At 31.7% G+C, this 27,030-nt stretch overlaps 1 protein-coding gene across 1 annotated transcript; it reads right to left on the bottom strand.

The window, feature by feature from the left end:
* Positions 1-26,006, bottom strand: LOC132725596 (uncharacterized). The gene is made up of 2 exons (XM_060710739.1): positions 25,877-26,006; positions 1-526 (listed from the first exon to the last, which is right to left on the bottom strand). Exons 1-2 carry the CDS (start codon positions 26,004-26,006, stop codon positions 210-212), a joined length of 447 nt encoding a protein of 148 aa, XP_060566722.1. The 3' UTR covers positions 1-209.
* Between the last annotated feature and the right edge of the window lie 1,024 nt (positions 26,007-27,030).

The raw sequence follows: 27,030 nt of genomic DNA, 5'->3' as shown, positions 1-27,030 counted from the left end.
CGAGCGTATGTTATGTGCTTTTCTCGTAGCTTTAGATTACGAATGGATTCATTAACATATTTCGAAACATTTTTAGGAAGTCTTGCACATAATCAGTTGCATCTTTGTGAAGTTTTCTGGTCGGTACGTCGTAATATGACATCATGCAAACGAATACAAAACATTGAAAATTATATAAAAGACTTTAAATTGTTGCTGTACATTTATGCCTATTTAAAATTATCTGCATCACCAATACATTGAGTAAGAGTACCGTACTTTACACATCTAATCTGTGGCTTTCCCTCTGCATTCTTTTCAATACAAACACTCTGGTCGGATTGTAAAGTCATGCTTTCGTATGGTTTTTTATCTGTTGGAGCGTCATACACACTTATTGTTACTTTGCCATGTTCTGTGGGAACGTTTCGTGTTTTTCCTGGTTCAACACGAAGTATGTTGTGCTCTCTTCCCATATGTTTTATTTCGACTTTTACCATACGGTTCAGTCCATTGGTTACATGTGTGTTGTGTTGTTGACGCATGGCTGAAACAGTTTAAACGTTTGTTGTACTATATATACTTTAAAGGCAAATGTTTAGGGGATTTTTATTTTTTGTTTGTCATTGAAAATCTCTCACAAATCCCGCTATTTTGTTTTGGAATATTTCAATATCAAATTGTTACAGTCGTTTAGAACCAAGACTACCCTTAAACGCTGAAACATATATGTAACCACATTTGCGCCCAATGAAATTTCCCTTTAATATAAATAAACATTATTTAATATTAAGACAATATTTATTCAAACTGCAATCATTCAATTTTATTGCAATTCAGTATTATAGACCAAAATTATTTAATATTTTTGAAATCGGCACAATCATTTTATTCAATGTTTTAATGTATGAGGTAAAATACCACTATCTATCCGAATTATACATAAACATTAATTTATATTAGGCGTGTATTCATAAATAGAATGTGACAAGTAGGCGAACATTCCTAAAACGGATACTTGTTGGATTTTTGCTTGTGTTTGTAATACCATACAATTCAAGAAATATTCGCAACTGTTCAAAATGAATGCAAGACATTTATCATATATGGTCCCCTAACCAAATATATTATTAAATCTTTATATTGTTGTAATCATGTTTTTTTCATCTCCTTTTCACTAACGAATTTGGCTAAACGTACGGAGTGCGAAATTGACATACACAAACTTTATAAATATGTCTATATTATATTAAGTGTTATCAAGTATTAATAAATATTAAGCTTTGTATAAACTATGTAATGGTTAAAATATCAAGATGTTTAGGCTTGATATTTTTGTTTTTATCAAGACAGTCTGCAGGGTCCTATTTCAAATACGACTTAATTACTTATATATCTCTTTGTTTATCTGACAAACGTTTTAAAAATACCGTAGTATCTTTTATAAAACGACCAGACTTTGACTTCTGTAAGTATCAAACTTTATACAAAAATCCAAAGAAAACTTTAACTTAGATCAAATCGCTGAAAGCAAAGGGTGTCACGTACTTAACGTAGGCCATAAGAAAGGGCATTCAGGTGTCATTTTTACAATTTAATAATTTGTATGTGTGTCTTGTCTATCTCTGCAGTAATATACATATAATTCAAACTCCACAAGTAAATTTCGATGTTCTTTGCTAGATAGATCTGAAATTCTATTATTTTCATTTTATTTATACATATGCTTGCATATTTATCCGCATTGAATGTTTTCTAATTATGTATATTTAACACTAAGCAATTTACTACTTTATTATTATCAATATTTTATTCATTTTGCGGATCATGCTCTAGCAGATATATTGATAAATTTCTATATTATTGGAAAGCCTACTTACTAGTGAAGGGTCAATTGATCTCTGTTTAAATGCTATCTATATATTGTAACTCCCCGGCGGAAATGAGTTTGAGAGCGGGATAAGAGTGAACAAACAAAATATAGATAAACAAGAGAGCCATGATGGCTCTTATATCGCTCACCTTATTATGAAGGCCCTAGTACAGTATCCCCTAGAGTGTTAACGAGGTTTTTTAGCTCGACTTTTTTAAAGAAAAAAAAAGATAGAGGCATTGTACCGTCCGCAAACTTGTACCTTGATCATAACTTTTTAAGTTAGTGAGGTGTTGTCTTCATACTTCACCACAACAACCATTGGGTTAAGACCTTTTAAGTTGACCAGACATACCTTGACATTTATCCACAAATAACCTTGACCTTCAACGTCAAATTTTCAATTTCAAACATAATAAAATTTTAGGATAGCCCTTCAAGTTAACTAGACAAACATTGACCTTCACGCATAAATGACGTTGACTTTGAAGGTCAAAGTATTGAAATTTTCATTTTTTTGCTGTAACTGGCTGTTGCTATATTATTTTCGAATGGATTGACATTTTTTATAAGACCTTCATAAATATCAAACTTAAATTGACGTTGGTCTTTGAATGATCTTGGCCTTGAAGGTTAAATTATTGAATTTTCACTGATCTTTGCATTAATTGGCTATATATTTTTTCATCTGTATTTTTATATATTACAGAAGAAAACAAAAATATATATGGTCAAAGTTTTTTCATTTTAAGTGTGTATCGCTATAATTGGCTGTTACTTTGTAGTTAATCAGTTTCAGTTTTTAGTTTTTATTAAAACAAGGCATATACTATGCTATGGAGCAGAATTTGGGTATTTATTCATTTGACTACTTGTTATTTTCATTTGCTTAAGTTTAAATCATATTCCTACAAATTTGATTCATCTGTGAGTAAATCAAAGTTCTTTACTTAAAGACATTTTCTACAGTTTTATGAAAAATTAATCCTTTCATAGAAATTTCTAAATTTTTTGTATGGTGAGTAAAATTTAATGACAAATTTAAAAAGAAAAAGAAAAAAAATATGTTGACGTGTTTGATTTCTTGTAAAATGGCAGTTTCCATGGTAACCGTATATCTAAAAACTGTCAAAATAGCCTAACTGTGTTATAACGAATAGAAAATGTATAAGATAGCTTAAACACACAACGAGCATTGTTTTATGCAAAGATAATCTTATCTAATGATTCTGTATGAAACAAACGATAATCTGAACATATTTCTTTAAAAAATGAGTTCAACATGTTCCTCAACCGAACAAAAAATGAGAAAAATAAACATGAATTCTGAGAATAATTAGAGATATTGAAAAAAGTGTTTCATAGGATTTTCTAATTTTTTTGTATGTTGTGTAAAATTTAATGACAAATTCAAAAAGAAAAAGAAAAATATATGTTGGCGTGTTGGATTTTTTGAAAAATGGCAGTTTCCATGGTAACCGTATATCTCAAAATTGTCAAAATAGCCAAACTATGTTATAATAATGTATAAAATAGCTTATTACACTCACAATAAACATAATTTTATACAAAGCTTGCTTTATCTTAGGGTTCTGTATAAAACAAACAATAATTGTAACATACTTCTTTAAAAAATAAGTTGTCATGCTTTTTAACTAAACAAAAAAATAGAAAAATAAACATGAACTCTGTAAAAAATTAAAGGTATCAAGAAATTTCTTTCATAGAATTTTCTACATTATTGATATATCAAGTAACATTTGATGGTGGATTCAAAAATAGAAATAAAATATATATGTTGACGTGTTAGTTTTTTGTAAACGGGCAGTTTCCATGGTTACCGCATATGCCAACTGTCAAAATTACCACGCTTTCTTAAGAAATATCAGTGTTATACTAAATGTATTGTCAAATATACAACAAAAACATGTTGTAATAAAAATTTCTTTTTCTTTTGATGTTATATTAAGTAAATGATACTGAATATCTTTTTAAAACATATCTAGGGCCATATTATTTTTTTCACTCGACTAACATACCCGAACAGTAAGCAAGTATTCAGAAATTTACAAAGAAAATAATGAAATTCGGAACATTTCTTAGATATTAATTTTGTTTTTTTATTCAACACTTTTAAAATATATCATTTTAAACTTCTTTGCCCAGTTGTCTGCCAGTAATCAAGTCGCGACGCACTTTCGTCACTATAACACAAGTGGGTGGGATAACGCGCGCCGAATCATCATCAATGCTGTCGTACTAATGCTTGGAGAAATCCTTTATGTGATGTTGTCTAAACGACCTCTTATTCTTTTGAACCGATCTCCTTTTGAACATTTAGAAATACATGTACCTATTCTGTATTATTTACTCATTATTTGCTTATAGCCGAAATTTAAACACTTATCCGAATACTATTAAACTTGACCTTCATTTGAAGAGTAATTATCCGTGATTATCTTTCTTGGAAGCGCATAACGATGCGCACAGAAAACTACCGAAAACGTCTTTAAATATTTATTCATTCTTTCTTACTATGTTTATAGTAAGTTGTAATATTCTAAAGCCAATGCCAGTACTTCATCTCTTTTTTGGCTTGCAGCCACGGCTGCAAGCCATTTCATTTGGAAAACTTGTTCCGGTGAGGTTGTTTTCTGCTTCCATTTGTAAGTGCATGATTGAACGGGAAACCAGCTGAAATCGTGCCAATCGCAACTTTTCGGCCTTTTCCGTCACTCTTCGGATTAATGATAATAGCCGATGTACTTCCGATTGCAATCGTGACAATTCGGGCGATTCCGTCATACTGCGGAATCAGACGAAGTAATATTACGGAAATCTAAGCTATTTTAGTTACTTCGGTAATCCCAGTTTGTTTTATAAAATAGGATGATTTATTGATTTAAACCGTAATAAATTATAAACGAAATTGTTCCATTCAATTCTTTTTCAAGACGCAAAAGTTAGTTTCTTTTATAATTGTTTTTTGTCTGTATTAGTTTTATACAATAGAGTTGTTGACTGTAGTAGTATTCCGTCTTCTAAGGGTGGTCCAAATCACACAGAATATTAGCGCATGATCGAGTTATATTTAGATCTACTGAACTTGGTGAGGTAATCTAAAAATAGCCCATGCATATCATTAACCTTACCACGTGATGATTTATAGATAGCGCATCGTATCTGTGAACATGCCTTATTAATTGGTACCACGTAACGAAGTATTTTAGCGCATTTACTTGTCTATAAAGCTGCTATATACTGCCAAAACGAATGATTTCTCTGCGAAAAAAGTGGAAATGAAATGTGCACACTTGTTTCCTTTCAGTATGATAGATAGATCTCCACGTTAGTATTTTTACGATTGATTATTCTCTTTATTAGTGAATAGATTTCAAATCGTTTTGACAAAAATAGACCTATTCGTTTTTACAAAAATAAAAACAACTAAATATGTTGGGATGAAGGCACAACTGTGCAAGCCTTTCCTTTTAAAAGGAAACTTTATTTTTGTTTCAATTTATTATCACATTTTTTTTTTTTTTTGAATTACGGTATTTGTACATCATAAAGGGTTTATTTAGTTCTCTTATCTCTATTGTATAAAACTAATAAAGAAAATGATCAATCGTAAAAATACTAACGTGATAATGAAGTCTGAAGGAAAACAAGTGTGCACATTTCATTTCCCCTTTTTCGCAGCGAAATCATTCCTTTGCTTTATAAACAAGTAAATGCACTAATTAAGAAGCATGTATCAACTATGTTACACGATCACAAATAGACGATGCGCTATGTGGCAAGGTTAATGATATGCATGGGCTATTTTTAGATTACCTCACCAGTTCAGTAGATCTAAATATAACTCGATCATGCAGGACAACCCTTTGAAGACGGAATACTACTACCATTCTCTATTGTATAAAACTGATACAGACAAAAAACAATTATAAAAGAAACTAACTTTTGCGTCTTGAAAAACAATTGAAACGGAACGATTTCGTTTATAATTTATTACGGTAATCAAGTAAAAATAGAAATCCTATTTATATAAACAAACTGGGATAACCGAAGTAACTAAAATAGCTTAGATTTCCGTTATATTACTTAGTATGACGGAATCGCCCGAATTGTCACGATTGCAATCGGAACTACACCGGCTATTATCATTAATCCGAAGAGTGACGGAAAAGGCCGAAAGGTTGCGATTGGCACGATTGCAGCTGGTAACCCGTTCAATCATGCACCAACAGATGTAAGCAGGAAACCACCTAACCGGAACAAGTTTTCCATATGAAATGGCTATTACGGAAATCTAAGCTATTTTAGTTACTTCGGTAATCCAAGTTTGTTTATATAAATAGGATGATTTATTGATTTAAACCGTAATAAATTATAAACGAAATTGTTCCATTTCAATTCTTTTTCAAGACGCAAAAGTTAGTTTCTTTTATAATTGTTTTTTGTCTGTATTAGTTTTATACAATAGAGTTGTTGACTGTAGTAGTATTCCGTCTTCTAAGGGTGGTCCAAATCACACAGAATATTAGCGCATGATCGAGTTATATTTAGATCTACTGAACTTGGTGAGGTAATCTAAAAATAGCCCATGCATATCATTAACCTTACCACGTGATGATTTATAGATAGCGCATCGTATCTGTGAACATGCTTATTAATTGGTACCACGTAACGAAGTATTTTAGCGCATTTACTTGTCTATAAAGCTGCTATATACTGCCAAAACGAATGATTTCTCTGCGAAAAAAGTGGAAATGAAATGTGCACACTTGTTTCCTTTCAGTATGATAGATAGATCTCCACGTTAGTATTTTTACGATTGATTATTCTCTTTATTAGTGAATAGATTTCAAATCGTTTTGACAAAAATAGACCTATTCGTTTTTACAAAAATAAAAACAACTAAATATGTTGGGATGAAGGCACAACTGTGCAAGCCTTTCCTTTTAAAAGGAAACTTTATTTTTCTATTTTTTACATTAATTTATTTTCCTCGTCAATAGGTATATGCAGGTCGAGGACATCCTGCTCTATACCGTACATTATATTTGTGTATATAAAAACATATAAAACATATGAAACAATATAACAGTAACAAACATATAATGTATTGCAGGCGTTATGACCAATATACAATTACAACCATATTTACCAATGTTACATATAATCATATGTTATATATTATTCAGTTAACAAGGAACTAAATTATATATTTGTTTTTATATGAAAAAAAGAAGAAGAAAAAAGTGACAGAAAAACTGGTTTTGCAAGTAATATATTTTTGATCATTTATACTTCTGGCTTTCGTTTTCAGCTTTACAAACATATGAAAGGTTAACTATAGCTCTATCTTTTGACAAAAAAGAATACAGGTCTTATTGAAGGTATCTAAATCATTTTGGTAAATTGCTTTCTCTCTCAAAATTATAAATTGGTATTTAATATACTGATGTGCTCTTGTAATATTTGGTACTTGTTCTTTTACTCTACAGTTGTAAATATATCTTTTCAGAAAAAGGAAAATCGTATTTATTGCAGTTGAATTACTATCTTTCAAACCAAGGATAAAATTACAACAGTTGAGCAAAGATCTAAAAATGCCGTACTTTTCAAAAACAGAAAATATTAAATTGTTTATTATCGGACAAAACCAAAACATGTGTTCTAATGTTTCCTTCTCATTTTTACAAAAACTACAGAGTTCGTTATCTTTTAATTTCATTTTAAAAAGTAATGAATTAGTTGCTATTATTCTATGATTCTGTACTGAAACCATTGTAGGCCTGAATCATTTGATATTTTAAAAGGTAAAGAAAAAATGTAACTCCAATCATCTTCACTTAATGTTACATTGAGCTTTTCACACCATTTTGATATACAAGTAAGTATTATATTGGTTTTAATAAATGCCTCATACATAGGATGTGTACCCTTAGTAAATTTTAAAATAACTTTTAAAAAAGGTGGTATAAAAGGTCTATGTAGGAAATTGCATGTTCTATCATAAGATGAAAGGAAACTGGATACACCATTTACAATACCAAGATAATGTATAAAGTTAGTATTTATGTTATATTTGTCATTAAATTCATTTAAACTATAAAATTGTCCATTTGATTTCAAAAGATCACCTATGACATGTACACCTGCATTAAACCAGTTTTTAAAGAACACTGGTTGATTGCCAATAGTTATTAAAGGGTTATAGAAAATTGGATGAGAATATAACTCATTTTCATTTGTTTCTACAATTTTACAGAACATATAATATGCATTCAAAGTGTCCTTCCAAAATCATTATTTATCTCACTAACCTTTTTTTCTAAATACCCTATACCACAATTAATTAATTTCTCTATATCAAAAATTGAGGCATGCCAAACCTATCCATTTACCATTATTGACTAAAATTCTTCTTATCCAAGATATCTTTAAAGAGTAAATATATGCTTCAACGTCTATCATTCCTAGACCACCTTTATCAATACTTTGTCTAAAGACCTCTTGCTTAATTTTACATTGACCATGCCAGACAAAATCTCTGAAAGTTTCAGTTAAGTCTTTAATTATATAAGGACTTGGATTTGGTAGAGTTGTAAATAAATGTGTGAATATTGATAACAATAAAGATTTAACGACTACGATTCTTCCGATTGGAGTTAAATTTCTTCGTTTCCAATTGGATAATACTTTCCGCATTTTATTCATTTTTTCATCATAATTAATTGTCACCATTTTCTTAAGTTCTACATGAAATTTTATACCTAACATATCAAAAGAAGACTAGTTCCAAGATAATGTCCATTTAGTTTTAATGCTATTTGTACTATATTTAAGTTTACCAATCCAAACAATCTTGGTTTTATCAAAATTAACCTTAAGACCTGAAAATAAAGAAAAATCTGAAAGTGTGTTTAGGACTTCATTTAAAGACTCATCAGTGCCATTAAGTATAACAGTTGTATCGTCTGCAAATTGAGATAATTTATGTTCAATACCATTTATTTTAATACCTTTGATTTTTTCATTTGATCTAATTTTTATGGATAATATTTCTGCACATAAGATAAAAATGTAACAACTTAAAAGGTCTCCTTGACGACAGCCCCTTTGAATTTTAATAAAGTCAGAAAGAAAACCACACTGACTTATTGTAGATACACTATCTTTATACAATATAGTGAACCATCTTTTAATATCATTTCCAAAGTTAAATAAGGTTAAAGTTTGTAACACAAAATTCCAAGATAATGAGTCGAAAGCCTTTTAAAAATCTATTAGAAGAAGTAAACCAGGAATATCTTTTTCTTCTGTGTAGTTCATAATATCATAGATTAATCTAGTATTTTCGCCTATAAATCTGCCTTCAATAAAGCCTGTTTGATCATTACTAACTATTTTATCTAAAAAAATTCTTTAAACGATTTGCAATGCAGCCTGATCCTATTTTATAGACGCAATTTAACAGAGTAATTGGTCGCCAGTTTTTTAAATATTTTCTAGTTTTTTCTCCTTTCGGAATATATGTGATGATTCCCTGAGTTTGCGTAAGCGACAAAGACCCTGACGAAAAAGCATGATTTAAAGCCCTACAAACAAAAATACCAATACGGTTCCAAAAAACTTTATAAAAGTCTGCATTAAAGCCAAAAGTTCCTGGACTTTTATTGTTAGCCATATTTTTTAAAACATTTGACGCCTCATTTATTGTTATTGGTCCCTCTTTAGATGCAGCATCATTTTCTGATAATTTGGGAAAAGTTAAGCTGTCAATAAAATATTTGAAAGTTTCATTTGAATTTTCTATGTTGTTTGCTGAATATAGTTTGGAATAAAAAGCCGAGATTTCTTTGAGAATGTCCGTCTGATTTGAAATTTCTGTTCCATCATCATTAATTACACTGAAAATTGTTTTTGTTATATAATTACTCTTTTCTTAATTACAGAACAATTTGCTTGGTTTTTCACCATCAATAATCCAATCAACTTTTGATCTTATCATAAAACCTGTAAGTTTTTCATTCTGTATCTTATTTAGTTCCTCTTTTAAGTTATTTAATTGCTCAACTTTATCAGCAGTAAATGAATTTTCCAAGTTTTTAATCTGTTCTTTAATGACTATTTCCTGTTTATTTGATTCTTTCTTTTTATATGAGCTAAATGAACTAGATTTTCCTCTAATTTCCATTAATAAGGTGTCCAGAAATAACTGATCATTTATTGTTAATTCCAAGTCTGACGGATTTATATCTAAAATGTTTTCATAATTACATATCGGAACAGCATATTGGAAGATAGTTTTATCTATTACAGTACTTTATCTTAATTCGTTTAATTTAATATTAGATACCAATAAATTACTTTTTGTTTTAAACATGTGCTATTTCTACTTATTCAAAAGAAAGTGTGTTTTCTCGAACTTGTTTCTTACAAATGTATTTGTGCAACTCTTATTCCCATTCGATTCACACTGAAAATAAATTTGTATGTAGAGGCTATAAGAATTGTTGTTATAGAGATTTATCCATATTCTAACTTTATGAAATTATTAACATTAAACAACCTTAAGCGAAATAAAACTGACTCATTTCAATAAGAAGAACAGCAGAACAAATAAAAACTAGAAACCACGTGATTAATATTTGCTTTTTGTGTCCTAGCTGGTACCAGACCTAAAATTCTAGCGCAAAATCTTAGTGACGGGAGATAACTCATGTATCGCTTCGGTATTTTCCGTGAGCACAAGGTGTGAGGATACAATGCTACGCGGCGATTTAATCCAAGTTTATAGGTAGCACACCACAGTAATGTAAGCCACAGCTTCGAATGGCCAGGGAGGATTTCTTGGATATAGTGAATATTCTGGATTTAACCTTTTACCCCATGAGCATATTGTGAAAAATGGCCGTTTTCATTGAAAAGCCTCCTGTTACAAGTTCAAACTGCTATGAAACTATGAAAAATGCTTCAATACTGATGAAACTTGGCACAAATGTTGACTGGACCATAGCCTCTGTAACAGCATGCTCAATCGTAAATTTTCTGTTACCATGGCAACGGGGGACGTCTCAAAATTGCGAAAAATCACTATTTTGCATTGGTTTTTTTTCCCCATCAAAACTGATTTCAAAGTGCTGCAACTTCTCAATGAATTAAGATAGAGTAAAAGGCTTTTCAGCGTCGGTTACTAGTTACCCTTAGATCGACCTGAGGCCATTTTTAGCCTGTCACATGTCCAAAATTTTCTTGGCGATGAGGGGGACTACCGCCCCCTTCAAACCCCCTAAACAGAAGGGGGCACATCACCCTTCTGGCAACCCCCTGATGTACTATTTTGATGGGGGGGGGGCGCCGAAAAGTGGTCACTTTTTTTTTACAACATTTCTCAAATGAAAAACAGTGTTTGGGCCTAAATAGGGCATTTTTTCACTGTTTGAGGCCTCAAAAAATGGGGGGGGGGCAAAAAGCCGTCAAAACACGTCTATATAAGGGAAAAGGTTAAATGACTGGTTGTCTTTAAAGTGCATTTTCAGCATGAAATTTGTTTATGTGACATCTAATATGATCACTGGCAAATTCGAAAACATGGCCAGAAAGCACATGCTGTTGATTATAGATGTCGAGGCCGCCATTTTTTGTAAACATTGCTTTTAAACAGCATGCACGGTAAAACAAGTCATTTTACAGGTGGGGGGTACAAACTTAGCAGTAGCAAAAAATCTACAAGGTTGAGCACCAGTGATATTTTGCATGTATAGGGAGTTGCTAAAGCAGAGAGACGGTGTTCCTTTAGCCTGTATATTTGCAGGTATTTTTTTGCCAGAGGGACGAAATGTGTTGTTTTGTGTCTCGGGTCACTGTAGAGTTTGGGCTTCAACGGAATAAATTGCAACTTTTTTGACAGCCTGTCTATTGCAGATTGGATGATTTCTTTGTAGATTTGCAATCTTATGTCATATTTGTTCTCAACAAAATGTGTTTTCTTTTTCACGGTTGTGTAGTTTGGTATCAGAATTATTAGACGGCTTGTAGGACATTGACGGCAGGAACTTGAAATTAACTGTGGAGTGCTACCCTGGATTTCGTGGATTTTTTTGAAGAGAATATTTCAACGGTTACACCGTCAGAAATTACGGACTTGTACGGAAATATTGGTTCCCGGCCAGATGTATAAATTTAAATTTCAAATGTAATTTCGTATTCGTGTTATTGCAGTTCGTATTAGTCTATGTGCATTCGTATAGATTTTATTTCAGTGTTATGTAACCCACTTTGTATTCTTGAAAAAAATGACGTTCAAGATCATAAGTTAAAACTAAATTATTCAAATTGAAAAGGAAGAAGTATGCAACATAATATCTAATCACGTAGTTTAAACAAGAAGTAGAAACAATTGAACCTTACATTATGCAGTATCAAAATACAAATGTTTAACTGTCAATTAAAAAGTAGCAATTAAACTTGTTTAAATCAATTTAAATTTATATGATTATAGATAAGAATTTAATGAATACGAATATAAATTAAATAAATAGAAATTGATAGATAAACAGCGAATAAATACCCAAATTCTGCTCCATACTATGCAACTGGTTATAACAAACAAACGAACAGAAAAATAACATTCAGAAATCACTAATATCACAATAAAGGAATACAATTATGACTAACTTGTTCATTTCAATGACTGAATTCAATACTACATGTATTTTACATTGTAACAAATGGAAACGGTGAATGTTAAGTATTAATTATCAATGGATTATTGCAGACATGTTGAATAATTTACATATGCCATGGAAAAGATACGTACTTGGACAAAACAACTGTGACTAAACAGACCTATAAAAAATTGAAATAAATAAATTTTAAACTTCACTTTCATCTTTAAGATGTGATTAAACCGTTTATTTGTTTGCTTTTAGAAAAAGTAAAAAAGTTGAGCGTTGCCCTGCCCGGGGTGGCTTTTGTTACATATTAGGGCTGTAGCGATCTAGTTTTTGACCCCTGGTAACCCATATTCGAACTTGACATAGAAACCATCAAACTACCTTTGGACTGAAACAGTAGCCCCTAGTCTAATAATAACGAGTTTCCTTATTTGGACTGTGTGATATGTTTCTGAACACAGATGACCCATATTCGAACTTGACCTAAAAATCAAACCTTTCTGACCATTTTTATGGATATTTGGATCAAAACAATAGCCTCAAGAGTGTTAACAAGGTTTTCCGTATTTTGGATGTGTGACCTAGTTTTTGACCCCAGGTGATGCATATTTGAACTTGACCTAGAAATTAACAAAAAAAGTAATGTAATGATGATGATATGTGATATTGATGATTAAACGATGATGATATGATCATGATGAGATGTGTTCATAAAAATGTAATGATAACGATATAATCACGATATGATGTAATTATTATTATGATATACATGTACTTATGTGACGATGTGATCATGACATGTAATGTTGTTTGATGATTAGATTTTTTTCTATGATGATGATGATGATGTTGTTTTTCTCTTTTTTTAACGATAATGACATGATGATGTTTATTTGTAAATATGTACAGTATATATGTATATAATTTAATAAGTGTCATATAAATTGAACACTAAATCTCAGTTAAAGTTTATAAAATATCCAAATTCTCATTTTTTGTTTTATAACTATGTAAACACTGTCAAAAAATATATTGTTTTTTACCAATCTAACTTCTAAGTTTATTTTTTGAAATGATATCCTGAAAATATTTTCAATATCCGCTGATTGTTGTTACCGCTTTAATAATCTCTTCTATTTTTTTAATTTCCAGAACATAAATTATATTGCTGTCTTCACTTATTCAAATTCATTTTTTATAATCCTAAGTAATCAACAGAATTTCGCAACTGTCTATTATACTATTGTGTAAAACTTAATCGTGTAATTTATACGTAGTAAAAAATACAGGGTGTTTGTTAAAAATGTGGCTAGTCATTTATAACATTTATGTTATAGATCCCTAAACATAGCTAAAGTTTGGTTCGTTCAAATAAGTATTTATATTTTTAAATGACGTCGGCTTATTCTCTGCTCGCAAATATTTCTTTTATGTAAAAAAGCATCAAATGATTATTTTATTTTCGTGTAGTTTTGTTGTGATGGTTTGTCTGTTCTGTTTTAAAATGTCATTTTCAGTTTCTTTAATTCATACATGGCTGCTCATAACATTTCCTTTGCATTTCGTTTTCTTACTTCCCAATGGGTAATATAAGCATTGGTGCTTGGAGAGCAGCTATAGGATTGTATTATTATAATAATGGAACACATTGTTTTCATTATTCATATTTTTTCAAACAAAACCCACAGAAACACTTCAGTCTTCTATATTTTTGGTTTGTTTATAGTGATATATTTTAGAAGTATTTTTTGTACTCTGGGGTTTTGTTTGCTTAAATTTATATTTTCTATCAACATTTTTCTTCTTCTTTGCAATAATAACCTCAAAAAAATTCCCAAAACATTGCAGAATGTTTACGATTATTTTACTTTATAGGTTCTCAGGCTCTTTTTTCTATAAAAGAACTATTATTATTGTTATCAGGTGACATAGAAACCAACCCGGGTCCTAGCAATCAAAATGATGCATGTCTCTCAATTATTCATCAAAATATTAGAAGTATAAGAAACAAAATTGATTTCATAAAAGATCATTTCAATGACTTCGAAATTTTATGTTTTACAGAAACTCACTTAACTTATACAATTAAAGACGATCAAATATTTTTGGATGGATATAGATGTTTATATAGGAAGGCTAACACTGCCCATTCAGGGGGATAATTATTTATACGTCAGATAAATTGGTAACAATAAGAGTTTTTGAATTAGAAATGTATTCTTAAGAATCAATATGGATTAATGTTAAAGATAAGGAGAAGAACATTTTGATAGGCACTGTTTATTGTCACCCAAATTCTACTGTTCAGTTTTGATCAAAACTAGATAACTGTTTAGAAAAAGCGCATGAGTTGTCGCAGTACATTGTTTTACTTGGTGATGTAAATGAAGATCAACTCAATCATTCAAACCATAAACTACGTGATATCTTAATTATTAATAATATGAGTAATGTTATCAATCAGCCGACTCGTGTATCAAATACATCTGCCACACTTATTGACCCAATAGTAATTTCTAGCGAAATAAAATCATTTGACTTTGGTGTTTCAGAAACTCCGAGCGACATTAGTGATCATTATGCTAGTTATATTTTTATTCATTTTGAAGCGCTACCTTTTAATACTTATAAGCGTTGTGTTTGGAATTATAAAAATGCGGGCTTTGTGCGGTTAAATGTATTGATAACTTCATATAATTGGTCAATATTATCTAATGGCACTGTAGACGAGGCTTCCGATTTATTTACCTCTTCTTTTTTAGATTTGACAAAACGATGCATTCCATATAAAGCATTTACAATACGACCATTCGACAGACCATGGTACGATTCAATAATACGAAGAACTTCCCGTAAGCGTGACAGACAAAAATCACGTGCAATTAAAACTAATAAATCGTCAGACTGGATTTTATATAAACGTTTAAGAAACAAGGTTAATAATTATAAAAAGCACGCGAAACAATTTTTTTTAATAATTTAGAATTTACAATCAACGATATAAGTAGTAATAATCCTCGCGAATACTGAAAAATTGTGAAAATGTTAGTTAAAAATAATAAACAATGTGAAATAATACCGCCATTGAGACTTAATAATGACTTGTATGTATTGATAAAGAAAAGGCAAATGCGCTCAATGATTACTTTGTCTCTGTTAAAACAAACGAATATTTGTGTGACATAATCATTAACGAAGAAGAAGTTAAAGACATTCTTTCATGCTAATAATAATAAAAAGGCTAGTGGACCAGATGGGATAAGTCACCGAATGCTTAAAGAAACCTCTTCTAGCATTTGTAAACCTCTATGTACACTTTTAATCGTTCCCTTCAAGAAAATACATATCCCACATGTTTGAAAAACGCAAGTGTTATGCCATTATTTAAAAAAGGGGAGCACGATCTTTGTTCTAATTACAGACCAATTTCTTTAATAAGTTGCATAGGAAAAGTTATGGAAAGAATTATATTCAAATATATTTACAACCATTTACATATGAACAATCTTATTTACAAATATCAATCCGGGTTTATTCCAGGGCATTCTACTGTATATCTATTAATTGACATTTATCATCAAATATGTAAAGCTTTTGGTGAAAAGAAATCAACTTGTATAGTGTTCTGTGATATCTCTAAAGCATTTGACCGTGTTTGGCATAAAGGTCTAGTGTTTAAACTGCATCAGTACGGCATTACAAATAATTTGAATACTTGGATTGCTAGCTATCTGAAGTCGAGGAACCAAAGCGTTTTTGTTGGTTCTTCTTTTTCTGACACAAAATTCATAAATGCTGGTGTCCCTCAAGGATCTGTGCTTGGTCCTCTTCTTTTTTTGATTTATGTTAATGACATTGCTGAAAACTTACTTAGTTTGACTCGTCTTTTTGCAGATAATAATTCTTTATCAGTAACAAGCGATGATTCTAAATACATAGAAAAGACTCTAAATATTGATCTTAAAACTATTACTGAATGGGCAGACCAATTGCTTGTAACCTTTAATCCTAATAAGACAGACGTATTATTTTGTTCTCTTATTAGAAATGAAAAAAAAAATTGTACTTTAACAATGTTCAACTTAATTACACTCAACACCACAGGCATTTGGGGTTAACCTTAAGTGATGATGGAACTTGGCATGAACATATTAATAATATAACTTACTCGGCGTCCAACATATTAGGTTTTATGCGTTTATTAAAGTTCAAATTAAATAGAGCAACATTAAATCAAATTTATATTTCCTATATGAGGCCTTTATTAGAATATGCTAGTGTTATTTGGGATAGTTGTACCTTATATGAAAAAGAAAAAATTGAAAAAATGCAATACGAAGCTGCACGCTTAGTAACTGGTTTGCCTCGCTCTGTGTCTATAGAAAGACTTCTGCACGAAATAGGTTGGGTCTCTTTAGCAGATCGCCGTTTAATGCAAAAGTTATCAATAATGTTTAAAGCTAAAAATGGGGAGCTTCCAAGTTATCTGGACACTTTGTTCCCAAATTTTGTATCAGAAAGTAACCAATATAACCTTAGAAATAACGATAATTACGTAACAATAGCACGACGAACAGAAATATTTTCTAGATCATTTATACCCTCAGCAATTTCGGCATGGAATAGTCTTGATAATGAGATACGTGTCTCGCCTTCTTTAAATGTGTTCAAAACTAAACTTAAGGATAAATTCAAACCCACACTTGTCCCTAAATATTATTTAATTGGAGAAAGATTAACTGTTTACCATGCACGTTTAAGAAATAGATGTAGTAATTTGAATGATGACCTGTATAGAAATCACTTAGCAAACTCCTCTGTTTGTGAGTTTTGCCATATCGAGGAGGATGCTGAACATTTCTTTTTTAATTGTAAACTTTTTGGTGTTCAAAGACTCCAACTTTTCTCCGGAGATATTTCATTGAAAATAAGTTAGGAAAAAAATATCGGGGCCGCTATGCTACTTATTAAGTTATTTGCCCCTAAATGCGAGTTTCGTGAGTTTATTTACTCGTTTAGATAATTTTCAAAAAAACATAGGTGTTCTGTATATTTAGACGTAAACCCTGACATATAGAATTCATTTACCTGTTCATATGGAGTGAAAATGTGTTGCCTGAAGTCCCTAGTTAAGCTGAGCATTCCTGTTTGTCTTTTTCATTGCCTTCAGCGATTTGATCATATTTTTAGTATAACTTTAAATTCTAAACAGGTTTATATGTGGCCTGCTTTTTAAATTTGTATTTTGACGTCATATCTGTGATATGCATGCTTCATAACATCTGATCCCCTTTTAAAATTCCATTTTGATTAGTTCCGCCCATTGTTTTCTGCCGCTTTTCATGGAATGGCACTTACGTGTCACATTGAAGGTTCCATAATAACCGCTAAATGAATACATCTGCGGATGTTTCAAAATTCAAAATTGTACCAGTTCATGTTAAATGTTGAATTCTGCTTAACCCGGTGCTAGGGGGCGTGGACGGTACCTTGCACTTTCAGTACCGTCCATGAAAAGGCTTAATCAAACCGAGCATGCAGCATTTTCAATGTTGTCGTGTTGAGCTTTCTTTAGGGATTCTTATTTTCTCTATTCTACTCTTTCTTTTAGATCATAAACGTTTAATAACATGCATAACATTGTGTAGTGAACATCTACCAAGATTGTTCAAACTATAGCCCTGGGGTCAAAATTGACCCCGCCACGGGGGTCATTGATTTTCTAAAGGTACAACGATTAGAGCTTTGATGTTTTGTATATGATATCATCTATAGGTACTCTACCAAAGTTGTTCAAGTTTTGTCCAGAGTGTCAATATTAGCCCCGCCCCGGGGGTCATAGTTTTTCCTTATATGTATATAGTAAAAACTTAAAAATCATCTTCTCTAGGTTAGATATTTTGCATGAAACATTGTGTAGTAAACCTCTAGCAAGATTGTTCAAATTATAGCCCTGGGGTCAAAAATGGCCCTGCCCCGGGGTCATTGATTTTCACTATGTACATTTAGTAAAAAAAATCTTGTCTGAAGGTACAAGACTTAGAGCTTTGATAGTTGGTATATAATATTATCTATGGGTCCTCTACCAAAGTTATTTAAATTATACCCAAGTGTTAAAATTGCCCTGCCCCATAGGCGATTGTTTTCCTTATATGTATATAGTAAAAACTTGAAAATCATTTTCTCTAAATTGACAATAGCCTGAGGTTAGATATTTGGCATGAGACTTTGCATTGCGAACCTCTACCAAGATTGTTCAAATTATAGCCCTGGGGTCAAAATTGGGCCCGCCCCGGTGGACATTGATTTTAACTATTTACATAAAGTAAAGATTTTTTAATGTGTTTGTCTGAAGGTACAAGGCTTAGAGCTTTGATGCTTGCTATATGATATCATCTATAGGTCCTCTACCAACGTTGTTCAAATTTTGCCCCTATTGTCAACATTGGCTCTGCCCGGGGCGCAATAATAGCATAGAGACTTGACATGAAACGTTGTTTGGTGCACAGACACTTGGGGTTTGGAGCTCAAAACGCCTTTAAAATCCAAATAAAATGCATATTTGTCAATCCCAGCACATGTACTGATCATATATATCAAAAAAAAACTTAATATAAGCCGTTTTGAAAAAAATTCATATTTCAACATCTATAATAATACACAAGATAAAAATGTTCGCCGGAAAAAATCCGCACCCCTACCGTCATAATCACCATGTATTTTATTCCATTTCCAATATTTTCACATAATCCTTAGGTCCATCGACACAGAAGATATAATTCTTCACGATGATGGTCAATTTTAAACTTCAACGGTAATATAAACAACGCAACAGCCGAAATAAACATCAATATTATCGCCGTTTTCCTCCAACTACAAAATCTTTCGATAAATTCAATGGACCAGACGGCTGTGAACGAAGCTATCCGATTATGCGCATTTTGCACACGGCAAAACTGGGGCCAAAACGGCTTATATTAAGTTTTTTGATATATATGATCAGTACATGTGCTGGGATTGACAAATATGCATTTTATTTGGATTTTAAAGGCGTTTTGAGCTCCAAACCCCAAGTGTCTGTGGTTTGGTGGACCTGTATCAAGATTGTTTGAATTAAACCCTTGGGTCAAAATTTTGCCTTGCCCAAGGGGGCAGTGACCTACTTTCTTGTCCTTTGGTGTACAGCCATGAAATGTGGACCATGTGCACAATTTTAGTTGTAAAATTCAACTTTGACCTAGATTTTGATGATGTTACCTACTTTCTTGTCATTTGATGTACAGCTATGAAATTTGAACCATGTGCACAGATTAAGATGTACAGTCAACTTTGATATCAGCTGACCTAGATTTTGACAAAGTGTCTTACTGTGTTGTCCTTTGATGTACAGTCATGAAATTTAGGCCATGTGAAATATGACCTTCACCACCAAATTCACTAGACTCAACTGCATTTGTAAATTCCTACTCTAATCTTTTATTTGAATAACAATAGATTTTACCACTAATCTGATAATAAGAATTAGATAGGTCAGGGATCTATGCATTATGGCAATCTTCAGTTGTTTAGAAACAAACAAAATTCTGTCCCTACACTACTATTTAGTGTTGTATTAATGCGGTGGCATAGCATTTTTCACAAACGCAATCTTGCTTATGTTATCTTGTTATAGTTTCCACAATTATGCTCATTTGTTATATACATGGTATCTTTTGCATCTTTAGTTCTGTTACCAATTTGGTAATAGGAAAGTAAGCATGATCGGGGATGTCAAATAAAAAAAGTTCAATCTTTATTTCATATTTTCCATTTTAAAAGTTTCATTCGGTAATTTTTTCACCGCTTAGCGCCTCCAGCGAACTTCATCTTAAACGGGAATCATAATAGGACAATGAACCAGACTTCGCTTCCGTTTTAGTTCAGAACATCTTGACTGTTATTGTTAACTTGTAAATCGAAAAGTTACGATCGGTCAATTATTGGATTACTCGCTCTTTATCATTGCGTTAAGGCGCCCAACATGAAATGACACTGAAAATTACACTGGTATTGAATTCTATATATTTTAAAATCAGTGATTTATATTCTTTTAGAATATAATCAAATCTTAAAAGAAACACTGATTCTGAGTAAAAAAAGTATCTACTGTGCGAATATTAGTTTATTATATAAGTAAAATAATAGTTTACCATACTTCTTTGGTTTGATATGTAAAATGAGATAACATTGTTTGAATAGAGATGGAGTAAAATGTATTCAAGTTCTTTGAACCAGTTATCATATTTTGTTGGTTAGTATGTATATTTAAATCCAAAGTTTCAGAATATATTAAAGGTCTGTGGTCAAGAATAGGCATGTTTTTTTCTGTTTTAAATAGATTTTGATAATTAGATTACAAAACAAAACAAAATAAACAAGTGTTTTTAGATGCCCCTTAATGAAAAAACATGATTTAGAAAGTCGTTTTTTCCCGTAACGCGATCGGTTATTCCGCCGCCATTTTTAACTGATTACGTAGAATATCCCTACTTAATTTGGTTAACCATTTCCCACATGAGCATATTGTGAAAAATGGTCGTTTTCACTGAAAAGTCTCCTGTAACAAGTTCAAACTGCTATGAAACTATCAAAAATGCTTCAATACTAATCAAACTTTGCACAAATGTTGACTGGACCATTGCCTTTGTAACGACATGCTCAGTCTTAAATTTCCTGTTGCCATGGCAACGAGGGGACATCTCAAAATTGCCAAAAATCACTATTTTGCCTCGATTTTTTCCATCAAAATTTATTTCAAAGTGCTGCAACTTCGCAAGGGATTGAGATAGAGTCAAAGGCTTTTCAGCGTTGGTTACACGTTACCTTATCATCGACCTGGGGTCATTTTTAGCCTCTCACAAGTCCAAAATTTGTTTGGCGATGAGGGGGACTCCGCCCCCCTTCAAACCCCCAAAACAGAAGGGGGCACATCCCCCTTCTGGCAACCCCCTGATGTATCTTTTGGATGGTGGGCGGCGCCGAAAAAGTGCTCACATTTTTTAGCAACATTTCTCAAACGAAAACATGTGTTTCGGGCCCAAATAGGACATTTTTTTACTATTTCAGGCCTAAAAAGGGGGGGGGGGGTTGAAAGTGCGTTGTTTCGCGTATATATGAGGTAAAGGGTTAACCTTCATGTCAGTTATACATAATATGTGTAAATATTTATCGCTAATACATAACAAGAGCCACCGCCGGGCGGGGACAACGCTCGACTTTTTACTTTTTCTAAACGCAAACATAGAAAGGTTTGAACATATCTTAATGTTTCCTTTTAATAAATTAGTTGGTCTGTCTTGTCACATAAGTTTTGTTTATATATTTTGTATATATATATATATGAATAGAAACATTAAGCAAAAATAGCAACATTACGCAATTTCTTAAAATAGCAACATGACGCAATTTCTTAAAATAGCAACATGACGCAATTTCTAAAAATAGCAACAATGACGCAATTTCTAAAAATAGCAACAATGCTGCAATTTCTAAAAATAGAAAAAAATGACACAATTTCTAAAAATAGAAAAAATGACGCAATTTATAAAAATAGAAAAAATGACGCAATTTCTAAAAATAGCAACAATGCCGCAATTTCTAAAAATAGAAAAATGACGCAATTTCTAAAAATAGAAAAAAATGACGCAATTTCTAAAAATAGCAACAATGATGCAATTTCTAAAAATAGAAAAAATGACGCAATTTCTAAAAATATCAACAATGATGCAATTTCTAGAAATAGAAAAAATGATGCAATTTCTAAAAATAGAAAAAATGACGCAATTTCTAAAATATAGAAAAAAATGACGCAATTTCTAAAAATAAAAACAATGACGCAATTTCTAAAAATAGAAAGAATGATGCAATTTCTATAAATACAAAGAATGACGCAATTCTATAAATAGAAACAATGACCCAATTCTATAAATAAAAACAATGACGCAATTCTATAAATAGAAACAATGACGCAATTCTAGTTGTTGTTGTTGTTGTTGTTGTAAATAAATATATATATATATATATAGACACACACACACACCAATAAATATATAATTATGGTCATTTAATGCACAAATCTGAGAAAATTCAGTAATTTAACCTTCAAGGTCAAGGTCATTAAAGAGCCCAAGCAAATTTGGGTTTGATAAACAACAAGGTCTGGTCCTTAAGAATGTTCTCTTATAATATGAAGTTGATCCCTTCAATAATAGCAAAGTTACAGTCAGTTACAGCCAAAACAATGAAAATTTCAATAATTTGACCTTCAAAGACAATGTCATTAATGAGTGAAGGTCAAGGTTATTCGGTATATTTTTAACAGTAATCTTTGAAGATTATTATGTTCAAGTTTCAAGACAATCCATTCAAAAATAACAAAGTTACAGCCAATAAAAGCCAAAAAAAATGAAAATTTCAATAATTTGACCTTCAAAGTCAAGGTCATTCGTGAGTGAAGGTCAAGGTCTGGCTGGTTATTTTTAAGGGATATCCTTAAAGATTATTATGTTCAAGTTTGAAGACAATCCATTCAAAAATAACAAAGTTACAGCCAATAACAGTATGAACAAGCAAAAATTGGACTTTTAACCTTGAAGGTCAAGGTCATTTATGGATGAAGGTCAAGGTTAGTGTGGTCTACTGAAAGGTCTTGTCCAAAGGGTTGTTGTGGCCAAGTATGAAGACAATACACCAAGAAATAAAAAAGTTATGATCCAGGTACAAGTTTGCGGACGGCAACGGCAACGAAAATAGAAAAAATGACGCAATTTCTAAAAATAGCAACAATGATGCAATTTCTAAAAATAGAAAAAATGACGCAATTTCTATAAAAAAAATAGAAAAAATGACGCAATTTCTAAAAATAAAAACAATGACGCAATTTCTAAAAATAGAAAGAATGATGCAATTTCTATAAATACAAAAAATGACGCAATTCTATAAATAGAAACAATGACCCAATTCTATAAATAAAGAAAATGACGCAATTTCTAAAAATAGAAACAATGACGCAATTTCTAAAAATAGAAAGAATTGATGCTTTTCTATAAATAGAAAGAATGACGCAATTTCTATAAATAGAAACAATGACCCAATTCTATAAATAGAAACAATGATTCTATAAATAGAAACAATGACGCAATTCTAGTTGTTGTTGTTGTTGTTGTTGTAAATATATATATATAGACACACACACACACACCAATAAATATATAATTATGGTCATTTAATGCACAAATCTGAGAAAATTCAGTAATTTAACCTTCAAGGTCAATGTCATTAAAGAGCGCAAGCAAATTTGGGTTTGATAAACAACAAGGTCTGGTCCTTAAGAATATGAAGTTGATCCCTTCAATAATAGCAAAGTTACAGTCAGTTACCGCCAAAACAATGAAAATTTCAATAATTTGACCTTCAAAGACAATGTCATTAATGAGTGAAGGTCAAGGTCTTTCGGTATATTTTTAAAAGTAATCTTTGAAGATTATTATGTTCAAGTTTCAAGACAATCCATTCAAAAATAACAAAGTTACAGCCAATAAAAGCCAAAAAAATGAAAATTTCAATAATTTGACCTTCAAAGTCAAGGTCATTTGTGAGTGAAGGTCAAGGTCTGGCTGGTTATTTTTAAGGGATATCCTTAAAGATTATTATGTTCAAGTTTGAAGACAATCCATTCAAAAATAACAAAGTTACAGCCAATAACAGCATGAACAAGCAAAAATTGGACTTTTAACCTTGAAGGTCAAGGTCATTTATGGATGAAGGTCAAGGTTAGTGTGGTCTACTGAAAGGTCTTGTCCTAAGGGTTGTTGTGGCCAAGTATGAAGAAAATACACCAAGAAATAAAAAAGTTATGATCAAGGTACAAGTTTGCGGACGGCAACGGCAACAGGAACGCCGACCTGACTATAACAATACCTCTACTTTTTTTTTCAAAAAAAAAAGTCGAGCTAAAAAATATGTATTGTTTTGTGTCATTCAGCGTATTGTATACTTTTTTTTTTACACGAAGATAATGTTAAAAAAAATCAAGATTTGCTTTTGATATTTAAGTGCTCTTACTAAACGCGACCATCGATAAACACGACGCCGATAACACAAGGCCATTCAATTATTCAACTGGGTTGTAAACAAACCATCAAAAAGAGAGAAATAACGCAGACAAAAACATATCCTAAAGGTTCTAATTTCTCATACAAACTATGCAATTTACGGGGGAATATATAACTTGTTTATTTACCTTATATATGAACTATTCACTTTCAAATGATCAACATTCTATATTTTGATAGACGTGTATCTTTTCATTATTATTGATTTTCTTATATATCTAACCGGTTTTTTGTGTGCCTTTCGCACTGTGAAATATAATTATGCCGCTATGATAAAGCCAATAAAACTTAATTGATCTTTTTGACCTCCTGTCGCGTAATATGTTGCGTAATTTATGCCCTGTGATGATTATGTTTTTCACACGTTCAAGTGGTTTCAACATACTTTTAGTCATTTATGTTGCAATACAATCAAGTTATTATCCCAAGGATAATTCATTGCTTTCATTGGTTATTGGAATGTTAGAACTGCCCTGACCAACCCACATTACTTTTTTGCATAATGAGTGTCACTCTGTCGATGAAATTTAAGGTAATCATAATATTTCAGATCTTTTCAAATGTTTATTTGTTAATGTCTGCCTAACATGATGAAAACCGGGAGTACGAGGAATTACATACATGTACGTAATTATTAAAAGAGGGTATTGACACTTGTAAAAAGTGGTATGATGGATAAATAAAAGAAAGCGGTTATTGTTTTAAAATATATATTCATGTTGGACTAAAGTGATATTTTTATGTTGGATATAAACACTTAAGTAGTATTTATTGTTCGTTAAATTAACTAACTTAATAAGTTGAGCTAGGACAGTCGAGTTCACCGTCGTTTTTGGAGGTAAAAAGTGATTTTGTCGATGGCTGTTGTTCAAACATAAAAGGTGAACTACAAATGGATCGCTATCAACGATTTTTAGATAGGTCATACACGATATGTACGTAAATTCAAATCATATTACGACAAACACAGCTAAATATCGTTATCATGAACTATCAACAATTTACAAAGGGATATATGTACATGTACATCACTTCCTGTTTGAGATTGCACCTGCAAACGGTTAGGAACTCTTACATCTGTGTGACTGCACTTTGTCAGGCAATTATCGATAATTTAATGCTATGTTATGAAAAATAAACTTTGTTCTACACGACCATACGTAAATATGAGGATTACTTACATTTAATTACTTCAGGAAGTACTAAATCTACGGCGAGAATTGCGAGTCCTTCTGCCATCTTCAATTTGTACTGATGAGTTATCTTCTTTCCAGGCTCTTCCAATCCCCTACAATGAGTATGTAAGCACATTCACCATAGTACATTATGTCTGGACATTTCTAGGGCTGCAACTATACACTTATTCGGTTCATGTGTGATTACTATTTAATCTTAGGTTGACATTTCTGCTTTATTGTTGTACAAGACAGTGGCCCTTGATCATGTTGACATTTCTTTTATTATTATTATTTTTTAATTGTCTCAACATATTTATTTTATCCTATTAGTAAGCAGGGTGTCCGTTTGACCCTTGAAATGACTCTTTGACCCTTCAAATATCCAAAAGGCCTGATTTGACCCTAAGGATTTTATCTTGAGGGTCAAATTTTGTTTGAATCATGGGGATTTGACCTTGCAGTCGGTAAAACTTAGTCAAAATGACTCTAAGGATTTCATGGCTAGTAAACACCCTGAGTAAGGTTCATGAAACTAAACTGTGGTTTATTTCAAATTATTGAGAAAACATTTCTAAACAAACAAACTATCACAATAATGTGATAGTAATCTTATAAATCTGGCCTTTTTCTCAAACTAAATCTAGGCTTTGTAATACATCAACATCAGTACACTTCTTTCTTTTAATGTGTTGCATCACGGCTTGTAACTGACGCCACGGTTGCATCAAGTTAGTTGAAAACTTACCGACATGACACGCCGACAATGCATATCATAGACGTTGCTTTGTTTAATTCGTTACCCTCGCGAAACCCGAAGCGTTCAGGGGCGCATATAGTCGCCGGGTTGTCCGTCATTCCTTCCGTACATACGTACGTCCCGAATTCGTGTCCGGCCCATAATTTCGTTATTTGAAGTCGGATTTTACAATTATTTTACAGAAATAATCACCATATTGAGACGACGTGTCGCGTGCAACATTTGGGTCGCTACCTTGAAGGTCAAGGTCACAGCTAACCTTGCAGCAAAATCGTGTCCGGCCCACAACTTCGTTATTTGAAGTCGGATTTTACAACTATTTCACAGAAATGATCAACATATTGACCCAACGTGTTGCGCGCAAATTTGGGTTGCTACCTTGAAGGTCAAGGTCACAGCA

Source organism: Ruditapes philippinarum, unplaced genomic scaffold (genome assembly GCF_026571515.1).
Source record: "Ruditapes philippinarum isolate M1 unplaced genomic scaffold, ASM2657151v2 ctg425_1_1_1_1, whole genome shotgun sequence".
Classification (NCBI taxonomy): Eukaryota; Metazoa; Mollusca; class Bivalvia; order Venerida; family Veneridae; genus Ruditapes; species Ruditapes philippinarum.
The sequence above is the reverse complement of the archived record's forward strand: the minus strand, read 5'-3'. Positions and strand labels throughout refer to the sequence as shown.